This window comes from Acartia tonsa, chromosome 10 (genome assembly GCF_053477335.1).
Source record: "Acartia tonsa isolate MP-2025a chromosome 10, ASM5347733v1, whole genome shotgun sequence".
NCBI lineage: Eukaryota > Metazoa > Arthropoda > Copepoda > Calanoida > Acartiidae > Acartia > Acartia tonsa.
In genome coordinates, this window is record NC_137269.1 from 23,733,578 (window position 1) to 23,756,666 (window position 23,089).

The following is a 23,089-nucleotide window of genomic DNA, read 5'->3' on the forward strand; positions in this document are numbered from 1 at the left end:
TAAAGTGTACCTTTATGTGAAATGTACCTTTATGCCAAATGTACCTTTATAAATGTGAAATGATTTTATGTAAAACGTTTTTATGTCAAATGAGTTTATGTCAAATGATACTTTATGTGAAACGTTTTATGTGAAATGAATTTATGTGAAGTGATTTTATGTCAAATATTACTGATCCTTTAATTTAATTTTAAAGTATTATATTGTATCTAAACCCTTAAAACTAGATAAGTTCAAATATTATTTATGTTATACGTATACGTTTATGTTTATTAAAATAATGTTATTATATTCTTGTTTTAATATGAAAAACACTGAGTGCAACTTGAAATGAAAATTATGTGATTTTATTATTTATGACAAAATATTAACAATATATTTAATCATAGGTATCTATTTACCCCTTATTAACGCAATAATTTTTCCAATCTAGTACATTATTAGAAAACTTTATTATTTTCTACCGTAAAGGTATGAAATAAAGTTTTCAATAAGTTAAAATAAACAAAAAAAATAATTTTTTTTTCAAAACACGAAAGTTTTGATATAAATATTTTATACTTTTAATTTTGATCAAATCATAATGCTTTTTCTGCATTTCCCTGTTTAAATTTTCACCTAAAGCTTAATCCCTGCTAGACAGATAACCCTACAGAACTTTCTTTACAACCCTAAACCTAACCAATACTAACATTTAAAAGTATTTGTTTAAAAATAAAGATTTGCAGGATAAGATATTATGTCTTGAATGACAATAAACCACCAATATAATTTACTTAAACACAAGACACTGTGCAACCAATTAACCCTGTATTTAAAAATTATCACTAATGAAAAATATTTTTTCAGATTTATAGTGAAATGTTAGAATTTTAACTGAAAGAAAAAATGAAAAGAAAAATGTTTATTAAAATTGTTATACTGTTTTGCCTAGCTTTTACTTCAGGATTCCACTTTAAAGTGATAATTGTAATTTAAAGATTATTTTCTGTTTGATAATATTTCCTAGGTTATTTTATTATTAACTTTCATATTAATAAAACTAAATCAAGGAAATGAATTTAGGATAGGTATACGTAGTTATATTGGTAGGGAAAATTTTTTGATCAATTTAGCTTGCATGCATATATAGACCTCATTTGTGAGTTCGTTCATCCAGTAGAATGCTTGGGAGGTGATTAGTAAAGGGGTGGATGGTGGGTGTCATTATTTTAGCTAGGTGCGAGCATCACTTTATCATAGTACTTGAAAATCTAGTGCAATATCCATTATCCAAGTAATAATATATTGATTATTAAGGAACAATGCTAATCATTAGTTATAAAATAATGTGGAACTAAATATAAGCAGAGGGTTTACAGTCCAATGCATTAACGAGTCAGGTTTCTTAAGTCATAAAGTATTAATTTAAGTGTAATCTCAAAAATAAATTCAATACTTCAATTTTTTTTTACATTCGGCCACTAAAGTTGAGTCGTTTTTTCAAGATCGTTTTGGCCTATAGAATTTGTCTTTGTTAAATATAGAAAAATGAAAGAATAGTTATCTATTGCGTCGTATTTTAGACAGACAATTTAATTTTCCACGAATATTAAAATAAAAATCATGAAATTAATTCTAGTTTTGTAAGCCCTGGACTTCAGCCCTTCGGGTCTAGCAAAACTTTTTTACTCTTATGATTTTTCGTTTTGTATTATTTAATCCTAAAAAGCTTTAAATCTAAATGGTTAGGCCTTAAAATAACGTGGAGAAAGGAATTATTACTTTTTTTCATTTTTTACATATAAGTACAAATAAACCAAAAAGAATTTCTAATTTTATTATGAACATGAGAAACTTAGGCAGATCAAAGCAAGGCTGTAGAATCCATAGGTATCATTTTATCTATTGAAATTTAATTTTATTAATATAGGAATGATCAATAATTTTAAAAGGTTAGTGTTAGCTTTTCAAAGAAAAAGTTTAAAATAATATGATTTTTGAAGGGTTTAAAATATTTAAAAATCGTCATGTAGCATATTATACTTAATCGTCCTAGTGTGCTTCTTATTATAATCTTAATCTTTGTAGAGCTTATAGTTTCGTAATTTTATTAAGATTTTAATTTAGGATTGGCTATTAGAAATAAAATCAACCACACTTGGAATGCTTACAGAGGGCTTTTGCCAGGTAGTATTACGTACATATTTCATTGAAAGGGATAGTTTCACGAAGTGCATTTAAAAAAAATAGTGAACTGTAAGTTTTTTCTATTTGAAATAACGTAGTAGTGCATAATATAAAGTTATTGATTAAAATTAAAAGATTTTACCAGGGATTTTCCTTAAAAAATGAGTTTTTCATTTTTATTTTCAACTTCGTTGCGTGTTATATAGGGCAAAACTTTTTTCTCATAAATACAACTTTAGATAGCATTTACTAGTTAATAGAACTTCAAACTTTTTATACAACAAAATACACATAACAACAAAGAATGACCAATAAAATATTCAGTATGGTACTTAGAGTAGTGATCTTTTGATATGTCTTAGTATAATATATTAGGCATTGGATAGATATGATTGTGATAAAGAATTTTGACATTGACCTGACCAAACTTTTTTTATTTGACAATATCTAAAAGAGTTAGTGATTTGCAACATAAATTACATGCGAATGGTCTTTTTATATATATATGTTGTATGGTTAGTTGGTATTTTCGCGTGAGATAATGTGTATATTGTAAGTAAACCGGACAGTTTTCTTTATTTTTTTAAAAAGAATCTATAGAAAACCTGTCCTATAATGAACCGGACGTTATTTTTTATGTTTTTTAAGTAACTTGTCCCAAGGGGAACCCCTGTTCAATTTTTTTATAACTCTTGTAAAATATGTGGAAAAAGATCCTCTGATATTGGTGTTTTGGCTATACATATTTGGAAAAAAATAGACCATTCTCATGTAATATATTCTACTAAGACATATAAAAGTTCACTACTCTAAGTACCTTAACTCTTTAAATACACTTCATAGAACTATAAAAAAAAAAAGATAATAAGGATGACAACATTTAATTATGTCATGGACGTCTAAGCTTTTTTTTCTTTTTTTTGAGGGGGGGGGGGGGGTTATAAATAAACAAGCCTGATTACCTAGTATTTAAACTACAGACAGAAAAAATCTTCAGATAATAGGATGTATTGTATATTAATCCATACTTTCTTATTTCGAATCTTTTATTCAGCAATGTGGCAGTGTTTTGGAGCAGTGGCTGGGTGTTATGTTTGTCCTTTTATAGAAACGGTAAACATACAAAGAGAAAATATTTAATAATAAACAGGGGTGTATATTCTGCAAAGGAGGGGGGAGGGGGAAGTCATGAAAAAATAAAGTGTACTAAAAAAATCAGCTAATCCTATTACGCAGAAAAATTGTTAAAATCGAACCAAAAACACCAAAGATATGGTGAAATATTTGTAAAATTAGCAAAAAGCTGATTGTACTCTAATCTACATACACAAAAATCCCTTACAGTTATGTGTTTTTAATTTGAACAATGGAGTAGGGATATTTTTTGCAGTGGGGAAAAATGAATCTTGTGCAGAATATTATATACCCATTCTAGAAAATACACGGAAAGGAAGAAAAAAAAATAATGAGAGATTTGGCGTTGATTTTTATTGAAATGTTTTTCAACATGTTTTATCAGAAGACCTTATAACAAGAAAAAGACTAAACAAAATAATATCTAGTAGCCTCTCTGAGATGTAATTAAATGAATATAGATTGTAGAATAAATGTGGATATAATGACAGGGGAAAATTGTCATCAATTTAGCTTGCTTACATGGAGCTTATTTATTGGTCAGTTTGTTAATCCAGCAGGAGGGGAGAGGATGGATTAAAAGGGGTGGAAGGAAGAAATGTTATTTTGGTCCGCTGCAAGTTTAACTTTAATACAAAACATGAAAATTTTTAGAGATGTGAGACAAGCTGTTTGATTAATGTAGTTATGTTGTGCTTAAGAATGATGGCAAGGTAAAAATAAATTTATTTTAAAAGATTTTTGTAATACTTTTATGATCGAGAAAACGAATTCGATTTTTTTTTTATAAATAGAGAAAAAATGAATAGTAAAAAAAAAGATAAAATTAGGTAGTTTGTTAGATTTTAAAGTACATTTTAAATTAAGATGGTTAAAAGATTTAAATTATAACATCATATTTTTACATTTTGATCCAAAAAAATCTAACGAATTATAAGCATGTTTTTATTATTTTCCACTAAAAAGAAATTAAATATTTAAATTAATTCCATTTTTTGTTAGCAATGACAATAGGTTTGTTATTCCTATATTTTTTACTTTCTTATTCGTGGACAAGAGTCTAAAAAAAGGCCTTTGAATAAACAAGTTTAATTTTAGTACCTATTCTAATATTTTTATTATGTTCTAATTTCAGGGGTGTATATTCTGCATGGGATCCCCGGCTCAGGGGGGGGGGGGAATAAAAAATAAGTGGTTGGAGGGAAAAAAAATGTAAAAATTAAGAAAACTGAAAACATTTTTTCCATTTCTCCCCCCTCCTTGGTTAAAAAAACTAAAAAAATGTGTGGTAGGAGGCATAAAATACATAAAATATAGAGTTCTTTAAATATTTTTCTATTTTCCCCCCTACTTTTTAAGAAAAATCTAGGGGGAAAAAAATAAAAAAAATTGTAGCAGGGGAAAAAAATAAATCTTGTGCAGAATTTACATACACCCCTATCTAATTTTTAAACATATTTTAGTTCAGCCCAACAGACGCTAATGAGATACGGATCCGAAGATCCACTGTATTTATAAAACAAGCACAAAAATTATGAACGACTGCATTGTCAAGTAGGCAACTCTCAGGAAGGGAGGGGACATTGGCTGTTTTCTTATTCGTTGGCTTAACAACTTTCGGGACTTTAATTGACTTTTATTGACTGGTTGGTTCATTAAGTTGAGTATCCAAACGTTTCAACAAATAAGTGTAATCTACAAGAGAGTAATTTTTTGTATCACTATTGGCCTTAGGGTATGTATATTTTATCGGCCATTGTCTTATTCCTCTAGAATCTTTGGGGCAACTCTACTTCCTTAAAAAAAGAATCATGATGGTACAAAATATTTTAAAAAGAAACAAACAAGAACTATTTATAGCTTCTACAAGTTTTCTAGTAATCTTATAATGATTCTATTTGCAGAGTGTAATATTTGACAATTTTAAAAGAGAAGATTTTCTATAATTAAGTTCGTTCCGTAGGTTCATACGTCCGTAACGGATAGCTTTTTTTGTTAATTTAGTCATGGTAGAACTTTTTAATAAAATTCAAACAAATATCATTTAGGTACGATATAGAAAGCGTAGCAACTCGATGATTGTATAAGAAAGTCCGTTCGTTCATTTAAAACTTGCTGATTTTGAACCCTATGCATCTAATTTTTAGAATATTATAAGCGAATCATCTCTATTATCTATGAACAGTTTGTTGTATTATTTAAGCAAAGCTAAAGATTTATGTTAATTTTTGTTTAGACTTAAAAATTAATATTATGCTTAATAAGTTCTAACACTTTACAAGTTTTATAGTTCGTTTGTCCAAACGTCTGATTTTACAGTCTCGCTTTTATGAATTTTGTCATCCTTGTTTCCACATATCTTTTGGTTGTGATTGACTAAACCATTACTGTGATAAACAATTATCTAAATGTAGAAATAGTTTTAAAGATTCTTTGTTTTTCAGATAAAAATGTCACAACTCAGCATAAAAATGCTGAGAAATAGTCACAGAAGTGGAAAATTATTAAGGAATTTATGAATGTCATTTAAAATAAGAAATTCAAAAGTTCGTAACAATTACAATATTTACGGTTTAGCCTCTAAACTAAATAAATCACACAGATTGTTGTGCAGTCTGAACTTGACAGTATCTGCGCAGTTTAGACTCTGTATTATCTTCCAAGTCTAGGCTCTGTAATACTTACGCAGTCTGGACTCTTTAATAACTAAACATTTTAGACTGTTATAAGTCTAATTCTGCAATAGTTTCCCTTGTTTTTTAGCTATGGACGTATATGTCATCTTTTTACATATATAGAGGTGTGTGGATGGAGGAGGGTTATTTCTTTAAAAATGTACCAATGGCAATATATAATCTACTAGCGGTTACGTCCCCAAGAAGTCTTTAGTTGGAAAACTCGAACCCCTACATTTTGAATTTGAGTTTTAAAAAGATGAAATAAAAAAATCATTATTAGTTTGGGTGGGGGGTCATTTTTTATAGGAGCGATATAGTTAAAAACCTTCCCTGGATGTTTCACTATAAAGGAGAACTATATCAGTTTAGTGTTTAGCGAGATCCTTCGATATAGAAAAAAAGCTTACTAATGATAAGGCTTAGAATAATCTTTTTCTTACTTGTCAACATTCCAATATATGCATTGTATCCTCTAGCGTTCTCTAATTTAAAACCTACATTTCAGATAAAGCATTCATTTTTATAATCAGAAATTTATTACTGGAACAAAAAACAAGGACGAAATTATTCGCTCCACTATCAACATCAACAAAGTTATTGTGCTCAGATGATAAGTACAAATCAGACCCTGATGTCAAGAAGTTTTTAAGGTAACAATTCAAAAATGTATCAACACTCTTTATGCAAGGTTTAAAATTCATATGGCAATTCTTTCATCTCACATAAAAATTAAAAGAAATAGTATTTTATTTTAATAAAGTTATTATTCAGTGAAATTAATGATGATTTTGGAAAGAAAGAAAAAGTCCACGAAGACAAAAACATTGACAGTAAAAAATCTACGAGTGATGAAGCTACTAAACCCAAGGAAGACTCAAACACAACAAATAATGACAGTGTACAAGCAAAGAGAAAAGATTTGGAGGATTTATTATCCCAGCTTTATTCACAACCAGAATCTACAAAAGAAAATATGAACGACCAACCAAAAACAGGTATTTATTAAGTATTTGAGGCATGCAATAAAATTGTAGGTTAGGTTTGGTAAATGTTGATAATTGGCCCGCAGGATTAGAGCCTCCGGCAGGGGCAATAAATAGGAGATAGCTACTGTAAAAATACAACGAAACCCGATACTTCGTTTCCTTTCCATGATTCAAATAGTTTCCTTTTTCTAGATGCCGAAGTAGATACCAATAAGGAGGGTATTTCAGGCCTGGCTGGTTATGCTAGGTTCAGAGATCAGGATGCCAATATTATTTATGATGTCGAGGAAGAAAGGTAGAAATATTTTTTTTTTAATCATAATATAATGATAAGTATTTAAAGTACTATATATGGTAGATAATGTTGATTATTCAAATAGGTTAGGTATATTTTAGATAATATATTAGTATCAAAGCTGTGCTTAATTAAAAATGTCCGTCTGTCTGTTTTAAGAAACGTTTGAAGGGAATATGATTTTCTCTGCTGCAATTTTAAACAGACGAGTGAAATTTTTAGTTCAGATTTTAAGATTCTCATTTAATCATTTGGTCCGTCGGAAATGCTACAAAGGCAATATGATATACTTTTTAAATAATTTTAATTTTTTTTTTAAATTTTGTATGGATCATCTATTTACATAAATAAAAACTGAGATATTTTTTTCCTGCATTTTTTTTTAATTGATCTTTAAATTATTGAATATGAAAGGGGTTAGGAAAAAATAGTAAATTGATGGAAAAAAGAAATGTTTTCATTTTTAAAATTTTGTAGGAGGTTGCATCTTGAAGCACAAGATAGGGGTGAACAAATTAAGAAGGATAGAAGAAAGAAAACAAATAATAAATATGAAGATATTGCAATAGTAAGAATTTACAAATTTTGTGGAAAAAATAGCATATCGCGTGATTTTTGTATTTCTATTACAATATTTAGTTTTAATATTATTAATTTTGACTCTATGAAAAGAAAGATAGGTAATAAATCTTGTTTCTATAGTTTATCAACACATTGCTGGGCTTATATTGAAAAATACCTAATTAGAAATATCAAAGTATATTCATTTAACATTGTCCCTATGCTATTGTGTTTTTTTAATTATAGGGGGGGGGGGGGGTTATTGGACAAGGTCGTAGACAGGGGTGTATATTCTGCAATAGATTTATTTTTTTCCCCTGCTGCAAAATTTTTTCCTTTTTTCCCCAATAACTTTTTCGCCCCCCAAGGATGGGGACAAATAGAAAAATGTTTTCAGTGCTCTTTATTCTATTAATTTTTTCTCCCTCCCACATATTTTTCTTGTTTTTTCTACCCAAGGAAAGGGGTAGCGCATCCGCTCGTCGTCGGGAAGGTGATAGGTTCGAATCTCGGTCCGACACCGCGTCACAACTACAGACGTTAAAAATGGTTCCTACTGCTGCTATGTCAGGTGCGCGACATAAATAGTAAGAGTAGGGGGAATGCCTTGGCCCAAAACGGGCGCAACTCACTACCATGCACAGTTAGGACTTCTCAGACAAAGGTCGTGCAATCAAAGGGTTGGTTGTTTGATGGGCATATGGGCATATGGACGCTTTACACCGCAATCATAGGGCTTAGGGCTGACAACCCTATCCCATATCCATAAAAAAGCCACATTGTTACAGAAACACTGACAAATTGTCAGCGGCCTATGCTCCCCCTGTGGAGTGAAAAGGGCTTGTTACTGTTTAAAGGGGGAAAAGTGGAAAAGTGTTTTCAGGACTGTTTGTTTTTTATTCCCCCTCCTCCATTTAGCAAGGTATCCCATGCAGAATATACACCCCTGGTCGCTGATTAATTTTTCATTCATTGTTCTATCCCTCCCTGTTTCATATTATATAATATCACAATAACTGAAAGTTGAATATTTTATTATTATTTAATTAGACAAGAGGAAAAGAAGGAGTTTTTGATTTACATGAAATTGTTCAAGTCGTTAAAGGTAAAATTATTAAAAAAAAATACATAGTAATTCGTGTTTTGAAAAATTCTTTATAATGAAACGAATACCTACCTACATAATTTCTTTTCATACTTTTGCTACTTTATTAACTTTTCATATATAAAGTAGTAGGTAAGCTGTTTTTGGCCTGGTTTTAGGCTATTTTTGTACCCTCCCTACTTCTTCAAACACAGTCCTACGCAGCCGCATGTAATGTATAATATGGAACAAATAAGATTTTGAAAAAGCATTTTTGATTGCTAAAATATTTAGGTGAAAAACTTGAGGATTTGGCTGTGATAAGAATTCCCAAGGAAAGAGTATTTGCAGATTATTTTGTAATAGGTAATTATTCAGGAGACTTTCTGTTTAAATTGTTATATACAGTACAGAGGCATGTGTCAGAGCAGAGGGTTATAGAAGGGTGTAGTAGTAGGGTATCACACCCCCTCTTGAAATTGAAGTTTCATACTCTGGAGAATCGCTGTGCATGCTACTGAGAAATTTATATAAATGTTATTTTTATTTGACTTTAATAACATTTTTAAAATAAAATTCCGTATCGTGAATATTTTTACTAAAACATCCAGTAATTGGTACACTTAATTTGAATTGCATTGTTTGATTAACAATTCTTTTTAGGAACTGGTAGAAATGCGAGGCATATTTATGTCATTTCACAGATAATATTAAAGTGAGTTTTTTTCACTTAATCTTTGAAAAGAAATTTTATTAAAAGACTAAAATGTTGAAAGCATAAGTGATCGTTCAAATACCTATTTGTTTGATTTTTAAAATTTTTATATGAACTATTTTATTTAAAATAAAAATATCTTGACATTTATACCGCTACGAATAGCCCATATTTGTTTAGAAGATTTATTGTTATGGGTAATCTGTGCAGAATTAGCTTCCTTAATGTATTATTTTATTTCAGACTGTATAAATATAAAGCTGCCTCATCAGACCCAAGTTTAATATTGGAAGGGATTAAAGATAAAGGATCTTCGGGTAAGGAATATCATGATCATTCATATGCAATTTTTTTGCTTTAAAAAGAACAGCCAAAAAATTAGAGATATCGTTTTCTAGAGCGATATCTCTTGATAGGTTGGAGATACCCTGGCAAAGAGAAATGATCATTAACCCGCCCTGGAACTATAAGAAGCTTCATTCTAAAGTAGAATCATATCGGTTCAGATATCGACAGAAATACATACATCCTGTTACTTTTATATTAAAGTTAAACTTATATGATGATCTTGTGACGAATCAACCTTAGATTTCAAAAGTTTTTAAGCTGACGAATAATGGAACGCATATTTAAACTTGGGGGCAGTATAGTGTTAAGTTGGAGAATTATTACTTTTTAGCTTAGATAAAATTTATTCTAAAACTTAATGATTCATAGTCTTAGTTTTTCTTGCTAAATATTATTTTTTATTAATTTTTAAATTTATTTTTATTGAAGGATGGATTGCTATGAACTTAGGAAATATTGTAGTCCATCTATTCACCCAGGTACAGATAAAAATTCAGCATCTTAAAGTTTGAGGAAGGGGTTTCCGTGCTCAATAGATAATTCGATGGAAAGCACTAAGTGTTTTAAGCCAAGGCGATTACGTCCATTATTTTCGAGACATTTTGACTAGATATGATAGAATAAATAGCGCACCTATTGCATTGCATAGGCAATGCAAACTTAACCATATTTCATACTAGTGAAACATCTAAAAACATGAAGTCAGGGGTGTAGAATATATTTTCTAACCTAGTTGAGTGTCATTCTTTCCATCCCTTTATGGTTCTTTCCCCAATTTAAAGTGTAAAATACCCTCATTTTGAATTTTGGTAAATTTACTCACTGGAATGAAGCTTCCATTATTATTTACCCACAGGAAAAGAGAGATTACTACAGCCTGGAGACCCTCTGGACACTTGGACCTGAATTTGACGAAAATTCCCTACTAGAGGAGGATCCCTTGGAACAACTTATGTTGACAAATCTTCCTGCAGGTAGTAATTTTAACAAAAATACTTTCCCTTTAATTTTATATATAAATCTTTAAAGAAAATATTATTTTAATATATAAGAGGCAGTAACTATTTTTAGTTAGTTCAGTATTTTTTATCTGAAGCTAAAGATTACAGAAAATATGTACCATTTGAATTGAGATTTGATTTTCATGAAAGATTTTTGAAATGCAGTTGTTACAATAAATGGAAAGTATAGATAGTAGGTATATAACCAGACATTTACCTGGATCCCCCTGTTGAAGACCTTTTTCGTCTGCTAGCAAATTCCAATCAGTTGTTTCACTCTAATGTTTTTAGTTAGAAATGACAAAAGGTTGGAGTAGGTTGCGCTAAAAATTCGTAAAGGTTGTGAGTTTTATGTTAAAAAATCTACCTAGTAGAACGATGAAAATGTTAACTTTGAAAATTTTTTTTGGCTAGGTATAGATCTTTTTAATAAAAATCAAATACACGTGACATATTTAGTGATTATTATCGTTCTACTACTATTTTTAAGCCTTAAAACTCACACCTTTACGGATTGTTACCGCAACCTACTCCTCTCTTTATTAAAACAATCCTTTTTGCAGAATTTATGAGCATAGAAGCTGATACTACAACATACAATGATGGCAGACAAGCATTTGAAGTTGTTCACGATGTTCCTCCTGAAGACAATATGAATGTGAATGATCTATATAAAGAAGAAGACAATGATGACTTTATTGCTATTGCTATAAAAGGAAAGAATAAAGATGGTAGAACTCTTGCATAAGAATTATTTGCAAAGAGTCATTGTGATAATTTTTTTGGTTTTAATTATAATTTGTTTGCAAAGCTACTTTACACTTTTTTTGCGGTCCTTCTGTATGAGGGTATGTTAATGAATTCGTAGGTTACTTGCATGGAGGAAGGGGACAATGGGATGTTTATTACACTAGTCCCAAACTTTTTTTATAGTAACGTCTTATTCTGTAGCTCATCAACTTTAGAGACTTTTATTTTGATTGGTTGGTTCATTAAGTTGAGTGTTCAAACGTTTTAACCACTAATTTTAATCTTCATAAGGGGTAATTTTGTGTAACATTATTGAAGATAGACATCAATTTATCGACCATTGTCTTATCCCTTTAGATCCTTGGGTTAATTGTCACGCACTCATGTCTGGTAATGTTTTAATTGCCAAGGGTAATACTATTAAATTCTAGAAAAATAACTACTGAAAATTATTAAATATAATCACCAAAGCTTTTGGTTTAAGGTTGGTTATTTAAAAGTAGTCTTCATATACTTGCTGCTTATATTGGGAAAAATATACAAAACTTACATTGGCTGAATGCTCAAAAATAAATCTTTCAGATAGAAGTATTAAAAATGAATTATGTGATACCCAAGTCCCACTTGAGAACTTTTCATAAAGCCCTGCAGTCACTGAGTAAAGTTGGAGGCGAAATATATTTTGAACCAAGGGCTGATCAGCTGTTGGCTAAAACTATTAATAGCAGAAAGTAAGTTTTACTCAGAATTTGTGAATTATGATTATTAGTTTTTGATTTATTTGTGTGTGTAAAAGTATTTATGAAGGCCTTTGTTAAATATATTTGCAGACGATCCCATTATTAATAGCTATTCTAAAATCTGCCCAAGACTAAAACAAACTCAATTTAAAATATTAGAACGATTGGTCTAGCCGTTTAGGATATCTTAAAGGATATGCAACATCCGATGAGGAGTGCAAGAGAACAGGGATAAGGGTTAGGACATGTAACAAACTATTTTAGTCTATTATTCACCAATAGGCCTAAAAAACAGAAGTCCCGTCCCTTATCCCTGGAAGAGAAGAAATAAGGGGGGGGGGGGGTCCTGACACATTTGCGTAAACGGTGAGTATAGGCTTTATCTTTGGACTGAGAGGATAGGTTATTAGGGATAAAATCATTCTTATATGATGAATTTCCCCCAGATTTAAGATTTTTTGGATAGACCTCCAGGTTCCGGAGCTCCAGGCCTCCAGGTGGTCTCTGTACAGGTAAAAATGAAAAAAAAAAAAAATTTTAAAGTTACAAATCAACTTATAAAAAGAAATATGCATGTTTTTCTTCAAATATGTGAATAGTATTAAAAAAGATGCATATTTTGTTTTATAAGTTGTCCTGGAACTTTAAAAAAAAAAATTTTTTTTTCATCTTTACCTTTACAGAGACCACCTGGAGGCCTATCCAAAAAATCTTAAATCTGGGGGAAATTCATCATATATGAATGATTTTATCCCTAATAACCTATCCTCTCAGTCTAAAGATAAAGCCTATACCTACTCACCGTTTACGCAAATTGAAATGTGTCAGAACTTCCCCCCCCCCCCCCTTATTGTATAAAATGACAGAAAAAATAAAGGGAGAAGTAGATTGTGCTTGTATTGCGTAAAATCCGCGAATTACTTCAGTCGAAAGCGATTATTAAGTCTAATTGTTATTAAATATGCGTTTAATTATACTATGCGTTTTGTCAATATTAAGAAAATTAGACCTAATGATAGCTTTCGACTGAAGCTAACTCACGGATTTTACGCAATATAAGCACAAACTACATTATGATTTCCCTTTATAAATTTTGTATTTTAATCCATTTAGGACTGCATACTTTGTATTTTGCTTCAAATCCACATTCTTCAGTACAATAGAAGGAAATATAGTCACAAATGTAGCCAATCCTTTTAGGTATGTATTTTATAGATAATCAAATTGAGTAAAACTCTTTTTAATGTATCAGTCATTAACTCAACTAGACCAAACTTTATAAAAAAAACTTCAAAATCCAAAAATAAAGACACTTAGGTTGTACTAAGATTGTCTAGCATAATAAGAATAATTGAATAAAACCTATTTAAATGAATCATTTAAACTTATTATTACCCCAAATATCTCTATATTTTACAATGGTTACGTTATTCTTAAAAGTTATACTACTAAAAAAACACAATTTTACCAAATGTCATATAGATATTTGACTCTGTAAAGTCTAAGCAAAACTTCAAAAACACAAAATTGTTTACCGTCTTTTACTTAAATGTTTTCTAGTTTTAAATTTCTTTTGTGTTTTTAGATGTAAACTCCAGCTAAAAAGTGTCCTGCTTGCCTTTCAGTCTATTGTCAACACAGAAAAAACAGTTGAATCTTGTATTTTTGAATTTAAGAAGGTAATCGATAATTTACTGCTGGCATTAACAGGGTGGAAACTTGGAAAGGGGCTTTGGACTGTAAATTAATTACACTGGTACCAAAAGTTTTATAACAATGTTATTTTTTCTGTTAGATCAAAAATTTTTGGATCTTTTTATATTGAATTACGGTTGGTTGTTTCCAAGCCAGTAGTATCCAAACTTGACGCAATGATTTTAATCTACAGATAGGCCTAGGGGTAATTTGCTTATCATTTGGATGTATGTCAATTTATCTTCTAAAGTTTTATCCTCTTTTTAACCTAAACAATTTTTATTGTCAAACTTAATGAGAAAAAAAAGACTTTTACATTTTATGTTTTTTAGGACAGCTATCAAGTGTTTATTACTAGAAATTGTAGATATTCGGTAAGAGTGTTTTTCTTTTATTATCAAATTATTTTAAACTAATGTATCCATAGTTATTTTTTTTATTCATCATCATCAGCCTTTACAGCCCAAGCACTTAGCGCGATCTTAAGCTTCAATAGGGGCGTCGTAACTCAGTGGTAACGCAATGAGTTACGGTGGTGAGAATTCTAATTTAATTCCCCATGTGCAACTTGAATTTCTCAGCTTGAACTCAACAAAACATTTGATGACATTTCGTCAACAAATGCCTAATATTTCAAAATTGTATTCATATAAAATCATAGTGAAACCTAATTTTTTATTCGATTAAACTATATTAAACATGAACCTATTATATTCGACAAAAAAATACTAAGATTTACTACTGGAAGGTACTTAAAATCGTTTGCTTTAAATCATGCATAGTCATCTTTGAACCACACTTTACTTTTACAAATGCGCAAGTTGTAAAGCAAACTAATCTTGTCAAACTACAGGTATGCCAGAAGTACACTCTTCCAACTTTAGAACATGATACTCTCAGAATAGATCTGGATACTACTGGTAATAATCACTGGACAATTCATTCAAAGGTATTATATTTTAAAATTTAAAAACGAGGTCTGTAAGGAACTGCTCTGACCGTTGATTTGGGCATGTTAGAATTGTCCTACTGATTTCGAACTGAGTTCGAACATTTCACAATCTCTTTCTCAATCAAACTTTAAGATATTTCCAAGTTACACTGTCAAATCTTTAATAAGACACCTTAGCAATTTTTTTAAAAAGTTTTTTTTTTCATTCTGTAAAAAAAATTTTTTAATTGCCTTGAAATAGCAGTTTTATGCTGATTATTTTTTTAGAATTTAAATGAGATAATGTCGATTTTCCGCCAAAACCTGGATGAAGTTACCATGACTGTCAGTAAAGATGGGTAAGAATAAATTACAATTAACAAGGGTGATAATGTAAAATATAGTGAAAATTTTTAACTCTACTACGTTTTTATGAGAAAAAAATTTTATTATAAGCAATTTGTCAGTATTAAAGGTTTTGTTGAGTTCCATGTTAATAATCAAAAGAGTGGCATCACTTGCTCTTGTTCGTGCATATAGTCCCCTTTGAGTGTCCTAACGAGTATTGATCATTTATTATATTAATTTTTGTTACTCCGCTTGTAGCTTTATAAACTAATATGTAACCAACGTTCAGGTTTCAAATGAGAACCTATGTTTACTCACACGAAGAAAAAGATCAGGTAAAAAAATCAGTTGGTATTTTTCACCTTTTCCATCAATTTGATTAAGGGTTCATCTTGTATAAAAGTGGTCTCCATAAAGTTTGTCTTATGTCAGTATGTGTAAGAATGAATATTGAATGTATAACTGTCTGTTGTAATAACCACAATAGTGAATGTAGAGAGTTATTGTACAATATGTTTTAAGAGGGAGGGGGGGGGGGGAGTTTTGACACATTTGCGTATACAGTGAGTATAGGCTTTTTCTTTGGACTGAGAGGATAGGTTATTAGGGATAAAATCATTCTTATATGATAAATTTTCCCAAGTTTTAAGCCTTCTTGGTTTGGCCTCCAGGTTCAGGAGCTGTAGTCTTCCAGGTTCAGGGGTTGCAGCCTCCTGTTGGTCTCCAGACAGGCAAAAATGAAAAAAAAATCTTTATTAAAGAGTTAGAGGTCAACTTATAAAACAAAATATGCATATTTTTGAATGATATTTACATATTTAAAGATAAAAGATGCATATTTTCTTTTATATGTTGACCTCTAACTCTTCAACAAAAATTTAATTTTTATTTTTACCTGTCCAGATACCACCTGGAGACCTGCAGCTCCTGAACTTATAGGCTTATCCAAAAAATCTTAAAACTTGGAAAAATTTATCATGTGAGAATGATTTTATCCCTAATAACCTATCCTTTTATACCAAAGATAAAGCCTATACTCACTGTTTACCCACTTAGTTTGAAAAAATGTTTGAAGGTATGGGATGTAAACACTGGAAAGAAAAACGATCACATTTTGTAGTGATTTCAAAGATATTCAATAAATCATATGTATTTAAAATAATCGGAATAACGCATGATTTTGAATCATTAACGTCAATCTACAAATTTTGTGATAAAAGAATAACTACACTAAAAAAAATCTAAATAATTCGGATATAAACTGCGGAGACATTTATGATAAATAAAACATGCATTGCATATAAACATACTGAGTAAGGTATATTTAGTAGGTTTTATAGAACACGCTTTGCATTGCATTTTAAAATCCATTTGGTAAAAAATACATGTTTTTATTGATTAGGTAATAAAGGTACTAAGAAAGAGAGGGAATGTCTGATTGAGCCAATAGGAGAATCGCATCGGTACATACATTTAATTTCATTGGTTGAAATTTTGTACACATCTTGTCACGAATGCATGTTTTTTTTTCATTTCATACATAGTTAAAAGTCAGCTGTAAACAGTATATTTTCTTATTAGAAAGCTTTGCGGAATCAGAATTAATTGCCCAAAAATTTCGTATAAATTTGAAAGCTTCGAAACGAGGTGGATTCTTAAAAAACAAGTTAGGCTGGCTACTCGCTGGTGAGGCAAAATTATTTTTGTGAAAAATCCTCCAAAATCGTATAAAAAAAATTACAAAAATTAAATAAAATATTAAAGGGTTATTAACATAAGATTTTGTTTAATTTTTGTAGATTTTTAATGTGCTTTTGGATGATTTTTCACAACAATAATTTTGCCTCACTATCGAGTAGCGAGTCTATAATTTTTTAAGAATCCACATCAGCTTGAGTCGAAAGTAAACAATACTTTTGTCTGCTAGAAATGTTCCTTCTTAGATTTGACGAAAAAGGGGTTCAGAATATGCTTCTATTCTTCTATTTCTATTGATTAGGTAAATACGGAAGAAACTATAGAACCAGAAGAGTTTGAAGAATTTCAAATAGAAACAGCTGCGTCTCTCACCTTCAATCTTAAAGGTAATAGGATTTTTGTAATGTTTAATTTCACATTTTTAGGAGATAAAAAAAAGAAGAGTAGGTAGATTTTACTACAATAGAAAATACTATGACTAGTTCAGATAAGGTTGTTCGATAAATGAATAAATTTTTGCATAATGTAATTTATGTATTGTATAATCTGCAAGGATGTTTTAGACCATAGACGTCCAAGCTTTTTATTTTTTAAGGGGGGAGTAATTCGGTTTTGGGGGGGTGGGTAAAATGGCGCGCGAAGCGCGTTGCAAATTTTTTTTACCCCCCCCCAAAAAATTGTTTGGGGGGGGGGGGTAAATACGGCACCCCTAAGGAAGGGGTAAATTTTAAATGGGGGGGGGGGGGGTAAAATGAAAAAATATTTGGGGTTGCCTACGGCACCCCCAAATTCGTTTGGGGAGGGGTAATCACCCCATTACCCCCCCGGCCCCCCTTGGACGTCTATGTTTTAGACGGACGAACGAACACACTTTAGTTAGATAGTTAGAATGCATCAAACAAAGTTTATTTAATTTGATATACTTATAGAATTACGAAGCTTGTTATTGTTTGCTGACACAACTGGGTTTCCAGTCAGGGCAAGTTTTACTGAAGGAGGCTTTCCAATCACATTCTCCATCAGTGAGGAACCACTTATAGAGGTAAAGTTTTTAAACTCTTTGTTACAATCCTGTTCTGTCTGTTTCCTTTATGATTACTACAGCGGATGAATAGATTTGATGCAAATCTACAATTTTAATAAGGTTCTATGACAAATTTTTAGAGGGTGGGGGGTTTCTACACTTCTTTATGAATACAAACCCTAACACCCCTTTTAAAATTGATACTAACTAGATAAACACAAAGGGATAATAACAATCTATCTAGATGGAATTAAAAAATATATATAATAAAGGTAACCTATGTGTTGGCAACAATGCCAGATGAGAACAGCGACACCATACGGTTGATGAACACACCAAAGCCAGCTGGTCCCAGGTCACGTGTCAACAAAGAACAAAATGGCGCCAATACCAGCGAGGCTGTGGTGCTAAGACGACAATCCACACAGAATCTTAGCTCAGCCGGTTAGTAATATTGTATTAGATATTAGTATTATATATTAGAAATAGGAATAGTGGCCACACTTCTTAGATTATACGTAATCATTACATGAATCTTCAAGGTTTTAAATTGACACAATGCAATTCACACAGTCATCATCATTAATATATTATGTCTAACAAATAATTTGTTTTGTAGATCCTAATTGTTCTCTGCCTCTTCCCTCAATGACGCCAATACCTCCCCCGCCCATAGTTGTAGTAGACACTAGTGCAGCAGGTAATAATTTATTTTTATGTACTTTTGCAAAGATTTAACGCATTTAAGTATAGATAACGTACATCAAAATATATACCTAAATCAGTTAGTTATATGAAAATTGTTTGTTTTACTGTTCTTAGGAACCATTATTCCAAAATTTATAAATCGGTAAAAAAATTGTTGTCAAAAAAAAGTTTAAAATCAGCATGGTTTTGATAGTCGTACGGACTTTTTGGTGAATCTGTCATAGGAATCATCTTGCAAAGTTTGAAATCGATTGGATAACTCTAACATGTCCAAATGAATTTAAAGAGCTATCCGTTACTGAAGGACCTACTTTTATTATAGAAAAACTTTGCTCTAAAAAACTTGCATGAAATATTCATTATACATAATGGGCACTTTGCTTTAGGGTGGGGGGGGGGGGGGCATTTACATATAACATTACAAAAATTGTTTATAAATTAAATATGTAATACATTACATGTTTTCATTAATCAATTTTAGATAAGTATTTAAAATATAATTTTTATGGTTTTATTTAGATAATAGAAAATCCTTGAGTAATCAGATTGCATCAGAATCAAATGGTCGTCTGGACGGCAATGGTGAGGATCACGTAGAAGATGAGGAGAATGATGATCATAACACATCAAGGATTCTTGACTCTAGAAGGTCGAAGAAAAGAAAATCAGATCTGTTTGGGTTTGAGGTTTGTTTTTTTGCTTCCTTACATTTTTAGTTTTACTAAAGACTAAAAGTTTATATTTTTTGTTATATTATAATACAAAGAAGAGTTATATGCCTAATTGTTAGTGATTTGATTTCCCAAACTTATTAACAGAATGACCAAAAAAAGTATTTTTTAGCGTTTCTAGACCTATAATTATAAAAGTATTATGTGTTCTTGTCCTCTATACGTTTCCTCGCCAGAATATATAATAGTGGTTTTTTTACACCAACTAACAACAGAGATTTTTAGAGGAAAAGTTTTTAAAATGTGACTGAGATAAAGTATCTTTTTAAGAAAAACTACATATTTCTTTGTGTGAAATGATGTATTTAAAGCTTTGTTTTCCAACCAATTGCAACGTTTTAACTTAAAAACTTGTAATATCTCCATTTTGCAAGTCGAAGAATCATCATCAAAACTTGTCCCTACTTGTTTTTTGTCGGTTTCTAAAAAGCACTTCCACCAAGTTTAACTTTTTCCTACTTCTATTTAGAAAGAGAATGAAAAGGATGATAATATGTCGGTTATCCAAAGTCCGCCCGTCCTACCAAAGCCATCTAAGCGGCCAAGACTCTTTGGCAAATGCTTCGAGAAGACTTATAACCCTGCTATGTAAGTAAAGTTTTTGTAGTTGTTAATCTTGTACACAAGGATATTATGTCTATAAGTAGTGCAGTTAGGCAAATTAGAGGTAAACTGTGTGTATAATAAAAAAAGATACTCTCCAGGACTATTATCTGGAATTTTAGGGGATAAGATAATTAACTATATATAGATATTTATCTCCTATAATGATAAAGAAATTTACACATTCTGTAGGATAGGATTATTGGTTGTAACGTTTGGACAATATCAGAATTCTTGCTAAAATGAGTCTATTTTTATCAAAATAATCGCGCAACCTTAATAAGAATAAGATGTTTAATTTCTATGTTGTACGATACAAATAAATAACATATGATTAATATTACGTCTAAATGTAAATGCATAAAAACACATGTTTATTTGTGTCTTATCACTATGTGAGTAATTCAGTTCGTAATTGCATTACATTGTATTTTGACTTCTTGGTTATTAAATGTCATTAAGTATTACGTTTAAGATTCATAAATAGTACGTTTATTTATGCCTTTTTGAAATAAAGGCATTCACTCATTTATCTATAATACAAAGTAGCTTGATGTCTGTCAGTCCGTCTGAAGCTTAAGATCTCGGTAACAATTGAACCGATCGGATTCTACTCTTCAGGGAATATACCTACTGGTCCTGTGGTAGTTTTAGGCTATTTTCTTGGGGGGTGGGACACCCCCAACCCCCCCAAAAACCAAAAAATCCCCCCCCCCCATTTATTTTTTTTGTAAGAGATATCCTTTTTTTGTAAGAGATATCCTTTTTTTGTAGAAGATTTCCTTGGTCCTTCTTATTTTTTTTATTTTTACCTTACCTTTACCTTAGGACCTTAAAAACAGTAGTTTTCACATTGGTGTGTTACAAGGATGTCTTCTTGGACCCGTGATACTGGACATATTTTTATTTGTAGTGCAGGCTACTTTATAGGGTAGGACCGTCTGTCCATACAGCTTCCGTTCTTACGTCCGTCCGAGTAAGTTATGATGAAGAAGTTTGAAATTTAACTTGTACATAGAATAAGAATATAATATCAGAGAGAGAGGGGATAATGGGCTGTTTATTACACTGGTCCCCAAAGTTTCATGATAACTTTTCTTATTCAATGGCTTAACAGCTTTGGGGACTTTGAATTTTGAATGGTTAGTTTAATGTGTTGAGTGTTCTTACGTCTCAACCACTAAATTCAAGCTACAGAAGGGGTAATTTTGTGTTTATTTCTTTAGGGATACCATCTATTTAACGGCCATTGTCTTATCCCTTTAGATCCCTGATATAAATGCATTTAATTGAAATAAATTTTAGGTTAGCTCCTGGATCTAGAATTCTCGCACCAGACTCTGATGATGAAAAATAGAATCAAGAAAATCTGGGATCAAAATATCATCAATGAAATGTCTTTTTTTAGAAATTGTAAACCTAGATTAGAACCTTATATGCTTTACGTCTATTGTTCATACCGTTTTTTTTTTGAGAAAATAAATTCGGGTATTGACCCTTTCGTGACAACGCCTCTTCAGGGGCGTGTTGTCGTATTTTCACAGTAGCTTTGGACAGGTTATTTTAAGTTAGGTTAGAGCTAGAAATTGGGGAAAAGCTACTGTGAAATGAAAATACAACGAAACCCCCCTTAAATGGCGTTGCCATGAATTTCGAAAGGGACTATACCATTACCCAACGATTCTATAGACTTAAGTTCAGTTGATTAACCAAATTATTAAGTTATACCAGTACCTGATAAAATATTTTATATAATTAAAACTAAAAATATAGTCTTCTAAAAACAAAATCCAAATGAGATATCTATCTGAAACTATTCGAATGTGATGAAATTAGGCTAAAATGTTTTGGTAGGTATAGTCCCTTTCGTGACATCGCTTCTTATGGGGCGATTTGTCGTATTTTTCACAGTAGATTTTCTCATATTTCTAGCCCCTGCGGGGGGCTCTAACCCTGCGAGGCCAATTACCTAATCCTGTGGGGCAATCACCTAACCCAATATAACCTAACCTAAAATAACCTGTAAAAAGCCATTTTAAAAATACGACAAATCGCCCCATAAGAAACGATGTCACGAAAAGGACTATTCCCAAATGTTTATATTTTATATATTAAAACTATTATATGTCACAATTGCTGCGATACTAGTCTTATAAGTTGGTTTTTATGTCCTCTTATAACATTCAAGAACCTGTAAACAATAATGTCGACATGCAGCCTAGTATTACTCTTATTTTCAAATAAGTTTATGATTTTTATTTAAAGAACATTATAAGAATTGCTCATTATTTGAACAAATTACAAAAATATTCAGAAAAGAACGTTTTTTTTATATTTTTATTGAAGTGTACAAGGTACAAGGACTTACTTGAAAAAATAAATGAATTAATTAGGAAGGGATATGGAAGGAAATTTGGAATTTAAGTTAATTTAAAGTAAATTGTCAATGTATTTATTTGTTTTTTTAACATGTTTGCTATAATAGAAATCAATAGTTATTACCTACCTACTTGTCTAAGCTTAAACGAATGTATGTAAATGATTTGGAAGAAAAACAAAATTACAAATCTGTGATAAAATATCTCAATAATGTTATCAGATATTAAAATGCCAGAAATGGACGTTTCAGACAGTACAAGCCAATTAAAGGTATACCTATTATTCTGAAAAATCGAGATTTATCGGTAATTTACTCAACAATTCCAAAAGTCCGTATAGTTGCCCATCTGAAAGTTTTGGGTGATTTTATCATCTGCTATTTAGAAATAGATTGCTGACTTTCCTTCTTTTTACTGGTTTCTCCATCCATGAGTATTGAGCATCCAGTTAAAAAGACTTGATCCGTTAGTCCTCGAGATTCCCCTGAAATTGAACAGTTAAACGATCCGCG

At 30.8% G+C, this 23,089-nt stretch overlaps 3 protein-coding genes across 6 annotated transcripts in view; all 3 read left to right on the plus strand.

The window, feature by feature from the left end:
* Positions 1–1,342: 1,342 nt before the first annotated feature.
* Positions 1,343–12,304, plus strand: RsfS312 (ribosomal silencing factor RsfS-like protein, 312). 2 transcript variants are annotated; one of them, XM_080174032.1, is made up of 19 exons: positions 1,343–1,382; positions 1,842–1,872; positions 2,110–2,169; positions 3,224–3,282; positions 3,958–4,016; positions 4,767–4,857; positions 5,077–5,210; positions 5,594–5,810; positions 6,510–6,631; positions 6,753–6,976; positions 7,160–7,262; positions 7,740–7,830; positions 8,874–8,928; positions 9,202–9,273; positions 9,571–9,622; positions 9,866–9,939; positions 10,400–10,449; positions 10,827–10,944; positions 11,535–12,304. In XM_080174032.1, exons 8-19 carry the CDS (start codon positions 5,754–5,756, stop codon positions 11,717–11,719), a joined length of 1,203 nt encoding a protein of 400 aa, XP_080030158.1. In that variant the 5' UTR covers positions 1,343–1,382; positions 1,842–1,872; positions 2,110–2,169; positions 3,224–3,282; positions 3,958–4,016; positions 4,767–4,857; positions 5,077–5,210; positions 5,594–5,753; the 3' UTR covers positions 11,720–12,304. The 2 variants fall into 2 exon arrangements, with proteins under 2 accessions (XP_080030158.1, XP_080030157.1); XM_080174031.1 differs by having other exon boundaries at positions 5,623–5,810.
* Rad9 (cell cycle checkpoint control protein Rad9) lies at positions 12,298–22,799 on the plus strand. Of its 3 annotated transcripts, none has more exons than XM_080174028.1 (16): positions 12,298–12,452; positions 13,575–13,661; positions 14,047–14,140; positions 14,489–14,530; positions 15,010–15,105; positions 15,376–15,446; positions 15,725–15,770; positions 17,435–17,519; positions 18,063–18,175; positions 18,430–18,601; positions 18,777–18,857; positions 19,385–19,551; positions 20,066–20,184; positions 21,505–21,687; positions 21,859–22,049; positions 22,263–22,799. In XM_080174028.1, exons 1-14 carry the CDS (start codon positions 12,319–12,321, stop codon positions 21,554–21,556), a joined length of 1,359 nt encoding a protein of 452 aa, XP_080030154.1. In that variant the 5' UTR covers positions 12,298–12,318; the 3' UTR covers positions 21,557–21,687; positions 21,859–22,049; positions 22,263–22,799. The 3 variants fall into 3 exon arrangements, with proteins under 3 accessions (XP_080030154.1, XP_080030155.1, XP_080030156.1); XM_080174029.1 differs by having other exon boundaries at positions 22,281–22,799; XM_080174030.1 differs by having other exon boundaries at positions 21,889–22,049.
* Positions 22,336–23,089, plus strand: part of Rrp40 (exosome complex component Rrp40) — a 29,195-nt gene continuing 28,441 nt past the window's right edge. The window contains exon 1 of the mRNA XM_080174033.1: positions 22,336–22,848. Coding sequence (XP_080030159.1) covers positions 22,789–22,848 — 60 coding nt within the window. The 5' untranslated portion in view covers positions 22,336–22,788. The remainder of the gene's footprint in view (positions 22,849–23,089) is intronic.